This window comes from Haemorhous mexicanus, chromosome 4 (assembly GCF_027477595.1).
Source record: "Haemorhous mexicanus isolate bHaeMex1 chromosome 4, bHaeMex1.pri, whole genome shotgun sequence".
Taxonomy (NCBI): domain Eukaryota; kingdom Metazoa; phylum Chordata; class Aves; order Passeriformes; family Fringillidae; genus Haemorhous; species Haemorhous mexicanus.
Window position 1 is genome coordinate 10,820,770 of NC_082344.1, and position 21,160 is coordinate 10,841,929.

At 51.8% G+C, this 21,160-nt stretch overlaps 1 protein-coding gene across 1 annotated transcript in view; it reads right to left on the reverse strand.

Annotated features, from left to right (window-relative positions):
- The window catches only part of LOC132326879 (basic proline-rich protein-like), a 129,102-nt gene extending 109,504 nt beyond the window's left edge, over positions 1 to 19,598 (reverse strand). Inside the window, exon 1 of the mRNA XM_059845605.1 lies at positions 18,615 to 19,598. Within this exon, the coding sequence (XP_059701588.1) occupies positions 18,615 to 19,598 (984 nt within the window). The remainder of the gene's footprint in view (positions 1 to 18,614) is intronic.
- Between the last annotated feature and the right edge of the window lie 1,562 nt (positions 19,599 to 21,160).

Below are 21,160 nucleotides of genomic sequence, written 5' to 3' on the forward strand. Positions count from 1 at the left end.
TTGCCCTCAGAGGATGCTTGCCATGGAATCCCTCACGGCTGGCTTCAGAGCATACTCCGGCAGGCTCTTCTAAAACCCAGGGTCCTTGTCCCCTTCAGAGTGCTCAGCAGGACCTTTTTTTAACAGCACGCTGCTTTACAGCTGGAGCAGCGAGACAGGGAGCTTTGTTATAAAAAATGAACGAGGCCAGATCTCCGACAGCGATTGAAACAGGCTCTCGTTTATTTAAAAACCATTCGGTGGGAGCAGAGAATCTGGGATAAGCCCAGATCCTCATACAACAGCTCAAAAAGGGAACCAGAAAGGAACCAGAAGAACCCCAAGAAAAAGCCCCTAAAAGAAAAAAAGCTCCCAAAGAAAAAGCCCCACCCCAGGAACAGAAAACTCCCCTTTTTAGAACAAATTCCTGGCCCAGGAATGGTGGGTTTTTGGTTCCACGCACCCATTGGTGGAATTCGGGCGCTTTGATTGGTCCTTACCGGGGTTCGTTTTGGACCAGTCATTTCCCCAGGGCGTCGAGTCATTGGTTGATGCTCTGGCCCAGTCACTCTTTGAGTTGTCCACCTCCTACCCCCACCAAGTCCCGGACCCCTTTCCCTTCCCCCACAACAAACAACTCCCCAGCATTATTACAAACTCATAACAACTCCCCCCTCTAAAACTTTGATCGGGCTTTAGCCCGCATCAACCTCACTCAGTTTAATTCTTTGGCTTTTAAACAGTTTCTTTGAACAGTCTTTTCAACAGTTCATTTCAAACTGTTTTTAAACAGTTTCTTCTTCAATTGCATATTGTTGTCTCAGTCTTTGGTATCTCTTGTATATTTCCATGGCCGATCCTTCAGTTTTTGCTACGGAGTTGTCTTCTGTCTCTTGTTCCTGCAGCATTAAAATGTCAGAACAAATCCACTTCTCTTTCATAGGGCATTCTCCCAACAAGTTTTGTTTAAAATTTCCTTTCTTTTCGAATAGCTAATATGTTTTTCCGTCCTCTATGCAAGTTGTGATTGATGAAAAGTTGATACAATTCGGACTCGGGTTAGTGTGAGATCTGAGGACGGCAGTCCGAGATTCTCCTGCATACAAAGGGTAGTAACACTTCTCGCATGGTTCTGTCCCTCCTCCCTTGATGATTATAAGTAGGAGGATACATAGGAATGGGGGTCCGGTACAAGCCACTCTCCCAATCATGTCTCCCCTCCGTAGAGGATCAGCAACTCTCTGTGGCAAGAGTGTAACTTGATCCGGTCTTGCCCCCCCCCCTCCCCTTTTCTCCTTTTCTTAATGTGTTACTCTTACCAGTTACCATGGCAGAAGTTCACTTTTTCCTTTTTGTATCAACTTCTTTCTTCTGTTCTTTTTAGGGCCAGATTGCTAGATGCATGGGAGAATGCTCTATCTCTTTTCTTGGATCTTCTGATCTGTAACAAGAGATACTAGAAATTAATTTTACGTTTTTACATTAAATATCAATTTCATTTAGAACAGATTAACAACTTTTCATTTAAACATTTATACAACAATTTTCAGAAATTATATTTTATGGGTCCTTTTACGATGTGTCCGAGGTCTCCTTAGACTTTGTTAAAGTTGGCGGTGGTTCCGCGGGTGCGGAAACTGGCCCTTTCACTCGGGTTATATGTGTCCACCCTCGTTCTTGTGTCCGTATAGCAGTTTCAGTGGTCAATAGTACTTGAAAAGGGCCTTCCCATCTTGGGACTAAGGGTTGTTCCTTCCAAGTTCTGATTAACACCCAGTCACCAGGTTGAAGTTTATGTAGTTTGAAATCAATAGGCGTAGCTTGAGAAAGATATCCTTTTGCTCTTAGTTCTTCTAAAGTATTGGTGATAGTCTTTATATATTTTCTCGTGCTCACCTCTCCTTCCTCATATGTTCCTGCATGTCCTAGGGTTGTTAAAAACGATAGCCCAAACATCATTTCATATGGGGAAACTCCTACATCTGCTCTCGGTCTCGTTCTTATTCTCAATAAAGCTAAAGGGAGACATTTTAACCAATTCATTTTTCTTTCCTCTGTTAATATGGTAAGCGTATTCTTAAGACTTTGATTCATTCGTTCTACTCTTCCAGAACTTTGGGGTCTCCAGGGTGTATGAAATTTCCATGTGATGTTTAGGGCTTCTACGAGCTGTTGTATTATTCTAGCTGTGAAATGAGGCCCTCTATCTGAATCGATGGTATTTATGATTCCGTATCGGGCTATGATTTGCTCCAATAGGATCTTGCTTACAGTTTCTGCAGTTTCTCTTGTAGTTGGAAATGCTTCCACCCAGTGGGTCAAGTGGTCTATTATTACTAATAGATACTTATATCTCTGCACCTGTGGTAGTTCTGTAAAATCTCTTTGGACACTTTGAAATGGTCTTTTTGCTAGTTCTCTTCCCCCTTGAGGTGGTTTTCTCATCACTTTTCTATTTATTCTTTGACAAATCATGCCGTTTCTAGTTAGCATTTTTGCAATTTCCCATACCCTAATACATACATAGGTCCTCATAAAATGGTCATGCAATGCTTGGGTCCCCCAATCAGTTGATGCATGCAGGTCTTCCATTATCTTTTTGGTGAGTGCTTTGTTTAGTACTGTTCTCCCATCTGGCATTTCCCATTTTCCTGTTTCTTTTTGCGTTGCACCATGTTTTTGTAGTTCTTCTAGTTCTTTTTCATCAAATATAGGAATTTCCGCAATTTCTTTATCTTCTTCTTTCCCATCTCCTGTTTCATTTAACTTAAAGATCTTTTCTGACTCCTCTAGAGCAGCCCGTTTTGCTGCAAGATCAGCTAAATTATTCCCTTTTATCTCTCTAGTTTCCCCTCTTTGATGTCCTTTTACATGGACGATGGCAATTTCCTTTGGTCCTTTCAAGGCTTCGAAAACTGCCTTTATGAGGCCTTCGTGAATCAAAGTTTTTCCTTTTGTATTAATAAACCCTCTTTCCGCCCAGATTTTGCCAAAGGTGTGGACTACCCCATAAGCATATTTGGAGTCAGTATAGATTGTTCCACTTTTCTTTTCTAGCCATTTTAGTCCTTTTAATAGTGCATAGATTTCACAACACTGAGCAGACCAATTTACAGGTAATTTTCCTTGTTCTATAATCGCCATCGTACGTCCATTTACTACAGCATACCCTGATGCTCGCTTCCCGTCTACTACTCGAGACGATCCATCTACAAACAGCATTTCACCTTCCAGCAATGGTTGCTCTAGTAAGTCCTCTCTTACTTTTATTTGCATGTCTATAGTCTCGAGGCAGTGATGTTCTAGTTCTTCCTTTGGTTCTCCGTATAAAAATTGGGCAGGCTTTTGTATCTTTGTGGTGGATAGTTCTATATTCTCACTGTTACTTAAAATCAGTTCATATTTTAACAGTCTGCTATCGGAAATCCACTGGCATGCTCCTTTGTTTAATATGCTTTTCAAATCGTGGGGTGTATACACTTTTATTTTCTTGCCTAAGGTTAACTTGTAGCCGCCTTCTACGAGAATTACTGTTGCGGCTACTGCTTGCAGACATGTAGGCCAACCTCTGACAACTGGGTCAAGTAATTTTGAAATATAAGCAATAGGCTTCCGTACTCCACACCAGTCCTGTGTTATGCCTCCATAAGCTATTCCATCCTCAACATTAACAAACAGTTCAAAGAATCTATTTAAGTCTGGCAGGCTTAAAACTGGAGCATTCGCTATTTTTTCTTTTAATTCTTCTAATTTCTCGTCATCATCTTTATTCCAATTGATAGGTTCATCTCCAACTAATTTATTGTATAGAAATTTGACTAATTTTGTATGACCATCAATCCACAACTTACAGTATCCAACCAGTCCCAATAATTTCCTTACATCGGTTTTTGGTTTTGGTGCTGGTAACGAGAGTATTCCTTGAATCCGGTCAGCATCCAATTTCTTGTAACCTTTTCCAATTAAGTGTCCCAAATACTTTACTTCAGGTTCCACAAATTGTAATTTTCTTTTTGATTCTTTTAGCCCTTTCTCACCTAGGAAGTTCAACAAGTTAACGGTTGTTTTCTGTACTTCCTCTTTTTGTTCTCCAGAAATTAATAAATCATCTACATATTGCAGAACTTGAGAATTACCTTCTGGTTTAAATTGTTTCATTATTTCTTCTAAAGTCTGTCCAAACAAATTAGGTGACTCTGTGAACCCTTGTGGCAACCTTGTCCATTGTAATTGTTGTTTCCTCCGCATCTCCTCGTCTTCCCATTCGAACGCAAACCATTTCCTGCTTTCTCTCTCTAGTGGACATGACCAAAATGCATCCTTCAAGTCTCCCGCACTGAAGCACGCATGGCTTGCTGGTACTTTACTCAGTAGGTTATATGGGTTGGCAACTACGGGATATCTTGTGACCGTCTGCTTGTTTACTTCTTGTAGATCTTGAACTAAACGGTATGTGCCATCCGGTTTCTTGACTGGTAATATGGGTGTGTTGTGTGGTGACATACATGGTTCTAATCTACCTTCCTTTATCAGATCTTTTATAACTGGTTTCAGTCCTTGTTTTCCCTCTACCGAAATTGGGTATTGTTTGACTCTGATTGGAGGAAGGTTCGGTTTCATTTTAATTTCAATAGGTGGAATGTCTAGCAACCCATGTCCTCCTTCCTCTGCCCACACATTCGAATTAATTCCTCTCTCATCTTCTTCTTTTAATACCATCATTTTTGCTATCATACACTTTCCTTCGGGTACCACTCCTATCTTTAGCTGCACCTGTAAGTCCCGGCCTAGAAGATTCGAATCAAGTTCTGGCATATATAGAAAATCAGTACAGCCTTCTCTAAAACTTCCTTTTATGGTTACATCCTCTATGACGGGCACTTCGAGAGGGTTATTTTCAGCACCTCTAACTTTACAAGTCTTATTACTTAGCTTGCATCCTTTTGGTATTTTTGACACACTTGATCTATCTGCTCCAGTGTCTACCAAAAATTCAATCTCTTCGCTCTGAGGGCCAATTTCCAAGTTTACCAGGGGCTCTTTTTGATGACCTATTCCATGCCTCAGAGCACAGAGCCCCCGACACCCCTAATCGTCTCCTCTTAGTTTCCTTTCTAATGTATCTTGTTCTTGAGACATAGCATCATCTATCTTTCTTTTTTTTTGCAAAAATTTCTGGTATGTCCTTTTTCTTCACAATAAAAACATATAACCTCTGTCCATGGTGGTCTCCCTTCTATCCACTGCGTTCTACTGTCCTTATTATATCCAGGGTTTCCAATAAATGGTCCTCTTGGTCCAAGATATTTATCCTTTCCCTCTTTAGGTGTCTCCATGTCTCCAAATTTTCCATTTTCTCTTGTTCTAGCCCCTCTAAGCTCACTTCTCCTAGGTCCATTATAATTGTTTCCTTCTCCTCCCACTGATCCATCGTTTCCAAATCCCGCACTCTCCCTTGCCACTGCCACCATGATTTTTGCCTTTGTCCTTGTCTTCTCTTCATCTCTCCTTAAATATACTTTCTGTGCCTCTCTTAATCATTCATTCATTCCCTTCTCTTGCCAATCATCTATCTTTTCTAGCTTTCTTCTTATATCAACCCATGCCCTTGTAACAAATTGTATCTGAACTAACACCTGTCCCTCTGGACTGTCTGGGTCTACACTTGAATATAAATGGAAATTCCTTTTCAACCTTTCCAACCAGGCACTTGGTGACTCTTCTTTTTCCTGTTGACTGTCAAAAGCTAATCTAGCGTTATTTGTTCTTGGTACTGCCTCCCGCATTCCTCTGATTATTAATGTTCTTTATTGTCTCATGTTTGTTCTTCCTTCCTCCTCGTTTGGATCCCAGTCTGGTACGTTAAGTGGCATTTTATCTTCCCCCCTAGGACCCCCTCGATTTTCTCTTTCCCATATTCTCATGCCTGCTGCTCTAATCATTTGTATTTCTTCCGAGGAAAAGAATATATCCATAATTGAATTTAGCTCCCCCCACATATAAATATTAGGTCACAAGAACTGATCCAATTGCTGGGAGATACCTATGGGGTCTTCCAATAGGGGTTTGATCTCTTTCCTAAAGTTTCTGACTTCCGAGGCAGTCAATGGTGCACTCACAAACCCTATACCTCCCCTAGCTCCACCCATAGGTACTTCCCTTAGAGGAAATAATTTTTCAGTTTTCTCTGGATTTTCCTTCATTCTCCTTGTTTGGAATCTAGTATTGTATGGATGACCCACTCCTTGTCTGTCAGGTTCATTTATTTTATTTTCCTCCTTATTTCTACAACAGCAGGCTGTTTCTGTTATTAATTGTTTCTCCTCTGTTTGGTCTTTAGGTTGTTGAAGTACATGGGGTATATAAAGGGGAGTACTACAAATGGGATTTTGAGAGGTTGGTGGAAATATAGGGGAAAAATAAAAAGCAGGATTTTGGAAGGTTTTAGGAAATATAATTGATGTCGGAGTATCTTGAGTAATATTTGTAGAATTTGATGCACTTGGCGGAATTAAAGATGAATTGGAGTGCTCAGGCTCAGGTGTTACTGTGTAGGGAGAGGACACAGAGGAGAATGTATCTACAATATGATGTTCTTTATTTGAGGAGGGAGGTGATTTTTCTGTAGTTGTTCTTATATCGTGCCTCAGCCTTTTCTCCATGGTTGGTATTGTAGGATATAAGTCTGGAGGAGGAGGTGGTGGTAAATCGTTTATAGGCGACATTAAGGGAGGAGGAGGTAATGGGAGGTATTCCATTGGATCTGGAGGGGGAGGAGGAGGAAGATGATCTAATGGATCCCACCTCTTTTCTGGTAATTTGCTAACTTCTTTTTCACCTTCTTTAGAGACTTTATACACTTTTATCTCTCCTTCTTGTTTTTCTCTTTCCATCCAACATCTAGCGTACTTAATTTCTTGTTGGCATGGATCTATTCTGGTATTAACATATCTGTTTAAAGCTGCACATAACCATTTTTCCTCTGTGCCATACCATGCCCAATATACCGGACCTTCTGCAATACTCTCGCTAGGCCATATTTCAGTACAATATCTTATCATTTGGATTCTATTTAACTCTTTTAATTCTTCCCTATTATCCCAACTGTCTAACATCCATCCTAACGGACTATTAGGTGGTATGTTTTTAAAAGTTCGATTTTCTTCCCCTTTCTTAACAACTCTCTTTCCAGCACACTGTCCCATTTTCTTTATAGTTTAACTGTATCTCTTCTCAGTGTACTTTGAAAAAAAAAAAAAAAAACCACAACCCTACTCCTCGAAGCTTAGCTGTATCTCTTCTCACTGTACTTTGTAACAAACAACTCAACCCTACTCCTTAAAGCTGTTAAATATTGTTAAATGTAAGAAAACACCAAGCGTGGGAATGGGAATTAAGCTAACGGATTTTATAAAAATAAAATAGAATAAATATTGCGAGTGTGGGAATCAAAGTATAAATGGCGGGTTTAATAGAAATAAAATAAAATATAGTATCTTATGGTGGGAATTGAAATAAAGATGGCGGAGTCTATAAAACTAAAATAAAATAAATATGGCAATTCAAATATATCAGATAAATTGATAAATGACAACGTAGCGTGGGAATTGGAATAAAAATGGCCGATTTTATGGGAATGAAATAAAATAAATATGGCGACTTAGTGTGGGAATCAAAATAAATAATTATGGTTAATCGACTATAATAATAGAAAAGGGGAAATTAAAATGGTGGAACGTGGGAACCGAAACAAAGGTGGCAAATATAAATTAATAAATAGAAATAAATGAACGTAGGGATTGCAAATAAAATTACCAATTTTGGGGAGATTAACTGTTTTTAAATCTGGAAAGGATTAGAAGAAGTATAACAACTGCACTGTAATAACACAGGAATACTCAATTATAGAAATAAACTTCTCCGTTCTAAAAGAATCAAATATCCAAACTTATGAAATACAGATATTTCAGCTAATAATTCAAATAAACTGGCAATTAAAATTTTGGCTACTTCTTCTTCAAACTACTACACAATATAAACTTAAAATGGCTGACACCCAGCCTTCACACTTAAACACAACCTTCACCACTCGGCTCACACCCACGACACAGTATGAACTTAAAATGGCTGACACCCAGCCTTCACACTTAGGCACAACCTTAAAAATCAGCTTGGGAGTTGTCTGGGGACTTTTGGCTAGCCCTCACCCCAGAACCTCACTCCTTATATATATCTATTTCCAACACAATTTAAACACATTAAAAAAAATATTTTCCCTAACTTCAGACCAGTTCTAACCTCCTCTCCAGTCCTAGTGACTGGAAAGGCCCTTCCACAGCTGGTGGCCCACCTCCCCCCTGTGGGTCACCACTCCTGGGAAGAAATTTTCAGCTACCCCTACGACCCTCTTCAGCTAGGATCCTAGCTCGGGGCAGCCTACTTCCTCCTATGACCCCCTTCGACTGGGGTCCTAGTTCGGAGGGACCCTACTCCCCCTAGGTGGGGCACCCTCCCCCTCCCCGGCCTCGAAGAAGGGGCACTCCCCCGCACGGTGGCTGCTTTAAACTGCAGTCTCCGTGTGGGACTATTTTCTCCCACACCTAAGGTCCTAGTTCCTCAGGGGTCAAACTCCTCTCAGTCTGCCTCTGAGGAACAGCCCTCCAGATGGTTTTAGCGAGTGGGCAGAGGCCCCCCCCACTGGGCAAGTCCGCCTCACTAACCCCCACCCAGACACCCCTATGACCCCCTTTTGCTGGGGTCCTAGTTCAGAGTGCCGGGCGTGCCCCCCTCTATGACCCCCTTCAACTGGGGTCCTAGTTCAAGGGGAGCTATTCGGGCCACTGACTAAAACCACCCCTAGGAGCCTCCCTCGCTCCCTCTCGGAGGGCTTACCCCTTTTTCAGCTGTTGCTGTTCCCTCCGACCTCGGGAGTCAGCGCGTTCCCCTCCTCGGTCCGACGTAGTCCAAGATCCGGGCAGCCGAAAAATGCGGCTGGACGCGTCTTCTCGGGCCCCGGGCTACCCCGGACCGCCTCAGGGTAGTGGCTGCTCCCGGGCGAGCCCCCAAGATGTTATAAAAAATGAACGAGGCCAGATCTCAGCGATTGAAACAGGCTCTCGTTTATTTAAAAACCAGTCGGTGGGAGCAGAGAATCTGGGATAAGCCCAGATCCTCATACAACAGCTCAAAAAGGGAACCAGAAAGGAACCAGAAGAACCCCAAGAAAAAGCCCTAAAAGAAAAAAAGCTCCCAAAAGAAAAAGCCCCACCCCAGGAACAGAAAACTCCCCTTTTTAGAACAAATTCCTGGCCCAGGATTGGTGGGTTTTTGGATCCACGCACCCATTGGTGGAATTCGGGCACTTTGATTGGTCCTTACCGGGGTTCATTTTGGACCAATCATTTCCCCAGGGCGTTGAGTGATTGGTTGATGCTCTGGCCCAATCACTCTTTGAGTTGTTCACCTCCTACCCCCACCAAGTCCTGGACCCCTTTCCCTTCCCCCACAACAAACAACTCCCCAGCATTATTACAAACCCGTAATAGCTTTGCAGCCTGAGCTGCCCTTCTTCCTCTCTGTCCGTGCACAGAACAGAGCGGGAAGGAGAAGGGCAGCAGGGCCCTGTGTGTCCTGGGGCTCAGGTTTTTGCGCCGCTTCAGCTCCACAGAGACGGGGGTAAAGTGAAAAACCAAACTGTTTATTAAGGGAAAGCGAAGCCAAGGGGTGAGCGGGGAGGCAAAAAAGGGGATGAGCAGGGCCTGAGGGCTGCAGGGAGGGAGCTGCCATCAGGGAGAGACATGGCAGGAGCTGCTGAAACTTCTCACAGGCTCAGCTCTGAGCAGCCACAGCTGTGCCTGGAGCTCCCCTGCTCTGCAGGGGGTCCCATCTTGCATGGGAACTGGAAATCGCCATTGGAGGCCCTTAGAGGTACATCTGATCAAGGAGACAAAGAAAGTTCTGCAGATCTTCTTTGGAATGTCAGCTGGATCAGAATGCTCATGCAGGATGGGTTCTCATCTTCCCTCAGGGCTTGAAGAGCTGGAAGAGAGAGGAACAGAGGCCACGGTCAGTGGCCAGATTAAGGGAATGCAGGAAAGTCTCCTGCCAGGGCCAACCCAGCCGGCTATGGCATGGCCAGGAGGGAGCGGGAGGCAAGGGCTTCAGCCGGAAGGCGCAGGCCACGGATCCCCCATGCGTCCCTGAAAGCTCTCGGGGCTCTGTCCCCTCCACAGCCCCTGGTTCTCACAGAGAGCGGAGGCCTCCGCAGCCCGGGCACGGATTGCAGCGCTGGGGCCGGGATTTGCAGCTGCCCCCGGCGGTCCTGGCTGCCTCACTCACCCTCCCTGAGGACTTGGAGCTCCTCCTTCTGCCCCAGCATGAGCACTCCGGCCACCCCTGGAAACACAGAGCACGTGGCGGCCCCAGGCGGCACAGCTGCCCGACACGGGCGCTGCCAGCCCTACGGCCGCACGCCCTCTTCCCCGGGAAGGGCTCCTTTCGGCCCCTGCCCCACGCTGCCACCCGAGGGCACGGCTGCGAGAGGGCGGCGGCAGCACCGAGGGCGGGCGGGGCTCCAGCGGTCCGGGCGGGGCTCCCGCTGCAGGGGCTGCAGCCGGGCCGGAAGGCAGGGAGGGGCGCCGGGCTGGTGGCTCACCGATGAACCTGACGGCCGCCTCTCGTAGGGGCCTCTGTGGGCTCTGCAGGTGCGGCAGGGCCCAGACCAGGTGCTCGGCCACTCGGCTCTCGTCCTGCAGAAGCTGCGGGGAGCGCCAGGAGGGAAGGCTCGGCGTGGGCTCTGCCGCTCGGCCGGGCGCTCCCTGCACCCAGCACCGGCCGAGCCAGCCCGCACGGCCCGGGCCAGGGAGCAGCGTGTGAGGCGCAGGCTGGCGGGCCCGGGAGCGGCGCTGGCCGGGGACACAGCTGCCAGCCCCCCATACTGAGCAGCTGGGGAAGGGGGCTTCTCCAGCCCGCGGCTGGGGCTCTTGGGCTGTCCTTACCAGGTGCTCGGCGAACTTCATCCGCCGCTTCTTCGCCAGCAGCTCCTCGAGATCCCTCCTCCTCAGGAAGCAGGGCTTCGCCACAGGCCTGGAGAGCAGCAGAGAGCCGCAGGTGGCAGCAGGGCCCAGGGCACGGCACCTGGCTCCCTGTGCCAAGGCCAGGGGAGGCTGGAGCCCGCCAGGCACCAGGGCAGGAGGCGGCCGAGCCCCCTGCCAGGGATGCGGCAGCATCACACCAAACCTCACCTTGGCCACCTGCAGGTTCTCATCGTGCCAGCGCAAGAACAGAGGGAGCAGGCTCTGGCTCACAATGGTGGTCAGAGGATTTTCCCTCTCTTCCACTATCAGCTCCATCACCTTGCTGAAGAGCTGAATGGAGAGCTGCTGCACGTGGCTGTTGTCCTGGAGAAGAGGAAAAGTCCTAAGCACCAACTTCTCCAGGCCCATGGGGGCAAAGGCCCAAAACTGCCCAAAAGGGCGCAAAGTTTCCAGGCAGCGTCCAGTGCCCTTGGCTGGGGGCACAGAGCCTTACGTCCTCAAAGTGGGGCAGGAGGGACTCAGCCAGCTTCAGGGCGGTGATGCTGGCTATCTGGAGGTCTGTGTCCTGGAGCGTATGCGTCAGCACAGAGAGGGTCATCTCGACCACCTCTGCATCTGCATCAGCCAGCTGCTCCACCAGCTGCGGATACAGGCCGCGTATTCCTCCGCCCTGTGTGCAAGACGAGGCTGTGCTGTGAAGCCGTGACTGGCCGCGGCACCAAGGGCTGCTTGGGGCACTCGGGCGGCTGAAGCGGGACTCGGGAGAGCTGGGAGCAGCTGCCTCTGCTGCCAAAGGCCAGCCAAGCCCAAAGGACTGCGCTCCCCAGCCCCACGCTGCCAGCGGGGCTTCGGCCACGGCCCCCTCCTCACCAGCGAGGGCTCCTTGCTGAGCACCACCAGGCCTCTGAGCGCAAGGCGCAGCCTGTCCCTGCACTCGCTCGGCAGGTGCCGGGATACCACCAACAGGGCACTGGGACCGTGGATACGCAAGTCCAGACACTCCAGGAGCTGAAAGGCACAGGAGGGCAGTGGCAGGCGAGCCGGCCGGCAGGAGCCCGGAGCCGCAGAGGGCTGGGCCCAGGCAGCAGCAGCGGGCGCGGGCAGCGTCCCAGGCGGCTGCAGCTAAGAGAGACCAGAGAGCTGGGAGGCAGCTGAGCCAGGCAGCGCTGGCCATCAGGCTCACCTCCACAAAGATGGCCAGGGCAGGCAGATCACAGCGTGGCTGCTTCCCGATGAGCAGGCTGAGCAGGTGCGAGGCCATGTGGGGACACAAGGGGGTCAAGGCACAGCGCATCTCCCTGGCAGGGGAAAAAGGCGCCAAAGGCCCTGAGCCAGGCAGGCAAACCTCTCCCTGGAGCGACTCACAGTGGTCCGCTCTTTCCCCAGCACTCTGCAAGGGGACACGGGCCCCTTGGGAGGCGGCTGCTGCTGGCCATCCTCCTCTCCCAGCCTTTTGCACCCTCCCTCGGTGACAAGGCCCTCTGGTGGGGAGTAGGGCATCTCACCTGGCCAGCAGACCCGCTGCACAGTGTGGGCTGTTGGCACAGAGCAGGCTGTCCCAGAGCTGCTTGTGCTCCAGAGCCACCAGCTTCTTGCCAAAGCCCCGCTGGGAGAGCAGAGCCTCAATGGTCTGCACTGCAAACCTGTGTGCCGAGCAAAGGCGCGGTCACTCTAGGAGCACTGGCCCTGGCCACAAGGACATGGGAAGGACAGGGCGACTGGCACCTGTTGGGCGCTCTGCAAAGGCCGTCTTCCTCCTGGCACGCTCTCCAGAAGCTCAGGCTCTCCACCTCCTCTGGCCTCTGCTCTGTGGTGATGAAAACTTGCAAGAGCAGAGCCACAAAGAGGTGTGGAGAATGAATGAGGATTGCATAGCGCCACTCGGGCATGCTTGCAATCCTCCGCAGCACCAGAGTTGCCTGCAAGAGACAAAGCACCCCGAGGCAGCGCTCAGTGCCGAGGTGTCCATGCAGCAGGGCCTGAGGGGAGATGCAGGGGGAGCAGCCGGCCTGCTGCTCCTAGGCCAGCTTTCAGCCCAGGCAGGGAGCTGCAGGCTGGGGAGAGCATGGAGAGCTTCTGAGAAGGCCACTTGGAGAGCCAGCATAGGCCAGCTCCAGAAACTCACAGCCAGGGCAAAGACGGCCTCGTTGTCCCCGCTGCAGACGAACCCGCCGTACGGTGGCAGCTCCTCTAGGGCAGAGAGCAGTGCTGGAAGCACCTCCTCCACAGCCACTTCTGAGGTGCCGATGGCCCTCCACATCAGCTCAGCAGCTCTGTGGGAGCAGAGCTGGGCATCAGTACCGTGCCCCGTGCAGCTGCGTGGGGCCGGGAGGTAGCATGGCAGCAGGCTTAGGAAACAGATGGGCCCAAGGGTCCCAGGGTTCTCCGCCTGTCTGGCAGACCCCTCTGGAAAGGCTGTGCAGGGCCAGGGGCCCTACAGGCCCATGAGCACCGAGCTCTCCAGGCAGTTGTGCCCCGTACCTGTCACACAGTGGGGCGCAGCGCAGGAGGCTCATCACCACCTGGGCAGGGTGCTCTTCAGTCAGGCTGAGAATGATCATCTGCAGCTCGGCGTCCACGGTGCTACAGGACGTGAGTCTCTGCAGGATGTTCCTCACCACAGCTTGCACCTGGAAGAAGGGATATGGGGAAGACTTGGAGTGCTGCCCAAGGGAGCCACTTTCCCTGCTTCACCCAAGAAGTTGTTGATTTCCCAGCTCACTGGGATGGGCCAGAGGGGGCCCAGCGGACATGGCTTGAGGGGCCACGTCATCCTGGGAGACCTTCAGCCCCGGCCCCAGGCTGCTTCCCTGCTGCAGAGAAGAAACACCCGTCAGGAAAAACTCCAGACTGGGCCCAGGACTCACTCTCAGCATGGGCATGGCCTCAGTCTCAGGGATGGCCTCGAGACAGGTGTTAGTGGCGGCCATGCCCTCCGTCAGGGCCATGTCAGCCTCTGCCCTGTCCTCGGACGTTTCCTCCTCAGAGGTGTCCATGAAGTCCGAGGACGCTGTGCTGGAAGCATCCTCTGCCTGCAGCTCGCTGGGCCTGGAGTCGGGCTCGGCCGTGCCCTCGGTGGTGCGGCCGCTGGTCTTTCTGCGCCAAAGGCGCAGGAACCTCCGCAGTGCCTGCAGCAGAAGGAAGGGCGGGAAGAGAGGCACGTTCCGTGGTCTGCTCCAAGCGTGGGGCTCGGCCCAGCAGTGCCAACAGGCCCGGCCCAGGTGGGGACAGCCGCAGGTACCTGGGCTACTCTGCGGAAGCGGCCACGGGTGAGCTCCTGCTCTTGAGTCCCGTCCTTGGATGCATCTGCCAATGAGCGAGCGCAGCCAGAGCTGAGGGGCCGCAGGAGAGGCCGGAGAAGCCAGCCCAGCCCTGCATGCCCCCGGCAGGGACAGCCCCCCGGGTTCCCAGGGGACGGAGCACGGCCATCGGGGGGGCAGGCCCGGCCCCTGTCCCATCCGGTCCGTGGGCACGTCCACAGGGATGGGATGGGATGGGATGGGATGGGATGGGATGGGATGGGATGGGATGGGATGGGATGGGATGGGATGGGATGGGATGGGATGGGATGGGATGGGATGGGATGGGATGGGATGGGATGGGATGGGATGGGATGGGATGGGATGGGATGGGGCCAGGCTGGCTGCAGATACCGGCGTTGCATCCAGCTCCTCCACTCACCATCCTGCAGCGGCTCCAACTGCTCGGGCTCTGCAGGCTGCTGCGCTGGGGCAGCTGCAGGGCCTTTGCTTTTCTTGCCCCGAAGCCCCTTGAACAGGCTGAGCAGTCTGCCTGCCATCTCGCTGTCTGACCTCGAGGGCACCTTGGAGACAGATGCCCCGTCAAAGGTTCGATTCAGCGAGTGTTGCAGGTGTGCCTTGTAGGCACCTGCAGCAGAGGGGCCTCAGGAAGGCTACAGGACAGCAAGTCCTCTATTCTGTTCTCCAGGGCTCCTGCCACAATGACAGGAGACTCCTGGCGAACAATGGGGGTCACCAGCTCCCACGGCCTGGCAACGAGGGCGCCGGCCGCAGCGATGGGAGATGCCTCGGAAAAACTCCGAGACACCGAATCCTGAGGCCAGGCCGTGAGGCCAGGCACAGGAGGAATGCCTCGGAAAAGCTCCGGGTCAACAACGGACGAGCCGGCTGTGTGGGGATGCCTCACAGAACCGCTCTGTCACGTCCTGCCCCGTCGCGTGCAACGAGCACTCTGGCGTGGCCGTGTCACTGCCAGCACCTAGGTCAGCGTGTGTCACAAAGGGTGCTCTGACACTCTGTCCCTTTCGGTGACACGGTGAACATTCTGCACCGAGTCACAAAGGGACATGCTGCCACGTGCCCCGGGGCCACCCCCTCCCCACCCAAGGTGCCCCCGGTTGGAGGCAATTCCTTGCCCCGAGCGTCTAACACAGCCCTGGACACACCAAGACCCGCCAAGGGCCAAGGGAAGGGCTCTCCACGGTGCCCGGCTGGCACAGCCCAGCTCGGTGCCGGCCCTGGAGCAGAGCCGCTTCCAGCAAGCAAGAGGCAAACACGTCTTGCCAAGAGTTAAAACACACCAGAGAGGGGAGATGGCATGAATGTTGGCATAAAGGCCTTTGAATTCACAGCTCTCTGAGAGGCATTTGGGGCTCTCGGCTGGACAGAGATACCAGCTCTGTCCTGTGCTTAGAGGAGGGAACGCACCCTGCCGCTGGTGCTTGGCTTGTCTTCTTCTCTGGAGGCCCAGGCAGATGCCAAAGCTGCTCTTCACAGCCTTCTCCCTTCCCACACCCCTCTGCCAAGTGCAAGGGGCCACAAGGATGGAAAGGGGAGCAGGGAGCCAAAGGGAGACAGCTGCACCTACCTCACTGGCGGCTCCGGGGGAAGCACGTTGCTTGAGATGCAAGCCCCTCTCTTCCAAAGGCATTTCCCCAAATGCCTACAATTCCCGGGGAACACCAACACACACTTCAGAAACCCTGGCAAGGCTGAATTACTTCTGCACCTTGTAGCACAGGCACTGCAGCTCGAGCTCATCTTTCTTCTCCCAAGTCTTTTTCCTTGTGTCCCTTGTGGCACGCAGCCCCGGGCCCCCTAGAAACAAGAGCTGCCCGCTGTCTCTTCGAGTGTCTGATCGCCTGCCTGTGCTCACGGCAGCAAAACCAGGCTGTTCCCAGCCAGGGAGCGGAGCCCTGTTCCTGGCAGGAGGCTCTCATCAGCCCCTTCCCCACTGTGCACGCAGCACTTCTGCCTGCCTGCCTGCCCAGAAGAGCACAAGCTGGCCAGCTCTGGGCTCAGCACAGCCCAAACACAGGCACAGGAAGACACAGCGGCTCTTTTGCAGCCGTGCCCCAGACAGGTGGGAAGTGGACCCTGCCTCTGGTCTCGCTTGGTTGGCTTGCTGACAGAGGGTTTGACTCCCTCCCCACAGAGGAAATCAAGGGCAGGTGCGAGCAGAGCAACTTCTCGGGATCCAAGAGAGCCACCTCCCCAGCCCGTCTGACACTCAGTCCCAGACTGAGAAATTCTCACCTCCAACCAGGAGACAAAGGAGGGCTCCAAACACAGCCTTGGATCCAAACGGGTTTATTGAGGGAGGGGCATAGGGCCTAGAAAGGGTCGAGGTGAAGAGAGAGGCAGGGACACAACCGCACTCAAAGGGAGGCTGGTGGTGGAGCCCGGAACAGCGGTGGGGCCAGGGTTGAAACCATGGGGCTGGCAGCTGGGGCCAGGATACAGGGAACCAATGAGGAGAGGGACCAGAGGAGGAGCTGAGGTGGAGTGATGAGGGGTACACCAATGGGAGTGGGGGAAGAAGGTGGTCTTGTAGTACAATCCAGTGGGGAAGGGAGGAACATGGAACATGCTAGAACTGGGGAGGGGGCCATGGCTGAGTGGCATTTAAACAGGAGTGTCCTCCCAAGGCATCCCTGCCCTATTTTCCTTGGGGTCCCCTCCCCCATCTCCCCCTTTTCCATTTATTACAAATGCTTTGCCCCTAGTCTTTTGAAGGGCTCTTTTCAAGCAAGCAATAGCTGTCAAATCAATCACAAGGATGATCACAATCCACAGGAGGCCTTTCAAGTTAAAAGCCATCTATTCGGGAACATCCCAATGTCCAAAAAGTTGGTCCAGCCAGTAGGCCGCTGTAGTATTGTCCACAAGGGTCCCAGGATGAGGGAAGAGACGAGAAAGTTGACTCCATGTATCAGCAAGCTAGGTTTATTATTTTATGATAGAAAATATATTAAAACTATACTAAAAGAACAGAGAGAAAAGATTTCATCAGAAGGCTAAGCTAAGAATAGAAAAGGAATCAATAACAAAGGCTGTCTCCGACCGAGACGGTCTGGACAGGTGAACTGTGGTTGGCCGTTAATTCCAAACAACCAGATGAGACCAATCACAGATTCCCCCTGTTGCATTCCACAGCAGCAGATAAGAATTGTTTACAGTTTGTTCCTGAGGCCTCTCAGCTTCTCAGGAGGGAAAAATCCTAAGGAAAGGATTTTTCCTAAAACATGTCGGTGACATCTCACCCTTTTTATTTTAAATAAATTAAAAGGAAAAAGTGTTTGCAATTTCATCTGCTGGCCCATGCAGAGGAAAGAACAAGCACCTGAGAGGCTTAATGTTGCCAATCAAAACATCAATCAGTGCTGATGTGGAACCGTCAGGGAAATTCTTCACCTGCAAAACATCAAATTACATCACACACCAAAACAATCTTAAGATATAAGAAAATGCAAAAACAATGAAAAGAAAGTTCATTGCTTCAAGTCCAAACAGCTGAGTTTCAGGGAAAGTCCAAACTGAAGATGTTCCTCTCTGACATCGCTGAAAGTCCCTTTTGGTCCTGAAACAGGCTTGCTTGGCTTTTCAACGCTTTTTGAGCTGCTAGCTCTTTCAACTCTTTTTATTTAATTTTTTTTTTTTTTTTTTTTTTTTTTTTTCTTTTTTTTTTTTCTTTTGGTGGACGAAAGAGCAGCAGCAGAGAGGAGCCACTGAGGCTCTGCGGGGGCCCTGGCCCTCGTGGAAGGAACAGGGACCCCAGACCTGGCCTACAGAACGGTGGTCCAGGTCCTCGTGGAAGGATCAGGGATCCCAGACCTGGCCTACAGAACGGTGGCCCAGGTCCTGACGGGGGAAGCAAAGCCCCCGAACCAAACAGCCGCTGGCCGGGCGGAGGCCCTGGCCCAGGGAACCGAGCCAAACGGCCCAGACCCGGCCCGCGGAGCGGGCTCTGTGGTCTCACAACCCGGCACTCTGCTGCCAATGCCTGGGCAGCACGAGTGACCGAACGCTTCATCCCCTCTGAACCGGTGCACACCAGCAGCTGGGGAAGAGAAGCTTTCCCAGGGATCATCACCCTAGATCTGGGGGTGTTTTGTCCCCAGAGCAATTGAGCGATGCTCACTTTCCACTGTTTCTCCTGCCTCTGCAACGCAAATGCAAAAGGTGTTCCTCCTTTCTGCCCCTCGGTACCACCCCCACTCCCTGCGGGCTGGGGACCAGAAGCAGAAGGCTCAGGAGCCACCTCCCCCACGGTGCTGGGGTGCGCAGGGGGAGTCAGGCATTCCAACCCCCAACGGGAACCTCCGAACCAAACCCGAACCGGCCCACGAAAAACGCTGAGTTTGAAAGCAGGCTGACGGGCTGAGCCCGCAATCAGCTGTCGAGCCACAACCCCCCCACGGAGGGGCAGGCCGGCATCCCCTTCCCCTGTCCCAGCTCCCCCCGCAGGGGCAGCCTCGGGACAGCCCGAAAAGCTCGGGGGGGAATCCAGGCTGATCGCAGGCGCCGCGGTGGCCGCCGCGGGGAGCGGCGGGGCCACGGGCGACTCCAATGATGGTTCTGTTTGGTGGTTCTCAACCTCAGCCTCCTCCACTGGCGTGGCAGGCAAAGGCGGAGCCGCCGCGCTCGGAGCCCTCACGGGCTCTGCTGGAGGGTCGAACGCGGATTCGACCGGCGCGGGCAGCGCGGCATCGACCCCCGCCGGGCTGGGGACAGCAGCCGCGTCTTCTCCGGGTACCGGAAGCTGCAGCGCGGGCGCAGACAGCAAAGCCGGCGGAGCCGACACGGGAGGCGGCGGGACAGCCGCGGGGGGCGGCAGGGGCGCGGGGCCGGCGCCCACCGGTGCCGCCTGCACTGTTGTCTCACTTTGCTTCGGGAGCGGCAGCGCAGTCGCGAGCTCTTGGCGATTGCTGTCGAGTGTGTCGCCTAGCAACTCGGGCGAAGCCCCGGGAGGCGGTGCTTCTGCCACGGGAACGCCGACAAACTCCGCTGGAGGCGACGGGTCCGGTCCGGGCTGAGGCGGTGCCGCGGGAGGGGCCGCGGGGACTGGCACCTCCTGCGGGGCGGGTTGGGGTGGGGCCCGCGGCTCCGGCTCGGGCGGTGGAGCCAACTCACCTCCCCCCTGAGAGCAGCGAGGCGGGGGAGGCGGTTCCGTCGGAGCATGCTCCAAAGGCGCAGAAAAAAACTTTTCTTCTGTCGCGGGCAAAACTTCGCCCCCCCGCCGCGATTCGGGGGGGCTGGGAACCTGCAGGCTGTGGATTTGCACTGGTTCCCCTCTTGCCAGCGCCAGCGAGAAGGGAGACATACCTCGGCAATCCGAAATCCACTGATATGCAGACGCTTTCCGTTTCAAAACTGGGAAGAGAGTTCTGAATGACGGATAAACCCGAGGAAATCCAAGTCCCCGGTAAAGAAGGTCTCGGATAATGAATTCCATGCATTCCCATATGTATGAATCAAGGGCATACAGCACATCAGTGAAAAAGCCATGGTGCTTTGCCCACCTGAAAAACTCATAGAAGTGTATCTTCAGCATAGGAATTCTGTCCTCATGACCCCATTTTTGCCAGAGGCCAATAAGTTTCTCCTCTGAGGGAGAGAATGGAACCTCTGCCTCCGTAGGCACCCTTGTCCAGATCCGAATCTGCCTTGTAAGAAGGGAAGCATTTTCAGGAAGGGAAGTGTAAACAGTACCTTGTGACAGTGTCCTCTGGGCTTCGGCAGACTGCTCTGTGCTGCAAAGACTTCTGGACATCTTGTCTCGGAGACTTTTCAAAAGGTTCTCTCTGCGGCCAGCCAAATGAAGAATTCTTCCTCACTCAGGGTCCAATTGTGGTGATTCCTTCACTCGAGGCACCATCTGTCAGTTCTGTCCTCGGTGTTCACCTTCTGTGGTGGTGCTCCTTTTTTCACGCGGGGTCACCATTTGTAGTATTGTCCACAAGGGTCCCAGGATGAGGGAAGAGACGAGAAAGTTGACTCCATGTATCAGCAAGCTAGGTTTATTATTTTATGATAGAAAATATATTAAAACTATACTAAAAGAACAGAGAGAAAAGATTTCATCAGAAGGCTAAGCTAAGAATAGAAAAGGAATCAATAACAAAGGCTTGTCTCCGACCGAGACGGTCTGGACAGGTGAACTGTGGTTGGCCGTTAATTCCAAACAACCAGATGAGACCAATCACAGATTCCCCCTGTTGCATTCCACAGCAGCAGATAAGAATTGTTTACAGTTTGTTCCTGAGGCCTCTCAGCTTATCAGGAGGGAACAATCCTAAGGAAAGGATTTTTCCTAAAACATGTCGGTGACAGGCCGCCTTTTTCTCAGTTTCTATGTCCTTCACCTGATTTTGAAGTCCCTTGATGTTGCTTTGAATTGATGTGCTGAGGGAGGACAAGTTGAAAAAGCACAGTCCTTCCAAGTCCTCACACCCACGGTGGGGGGCGAGCAGCAGGAAATCGATTGCAGCTCGATTTTGCAGCATGGCGTGTCTGGTGGTCTCCTCATCCACCAATAGATCAGAAAATGCGGCAGATGTAGAACTGGCCTGCTTACTGAGCCAGCACCCCAGGTGAGAAAGCTCACCGAGGGCCTTGGCAGCAGCAACCCATGGTAGAAAAATGGATACCATGACCCTCTTCCTTGTTCCCTAATTATAAATTTGGGTCAAATTCCTCAAAGGATCTCTTTTGGCAAGCAAATGTATTGTTCTGCTTCCAAGCATGCAAAATGGTGGAATTTGAGGTGAGGGTAGTCAGCTGGCCAAGGCGGCAGGGACCCCCTTTGATGTTGGAGGGGATTCCTGCCCACACCCTAGCACCACAGAGAAGAAACACTCCCCGTGGGAGCACTCTGGGGTACGC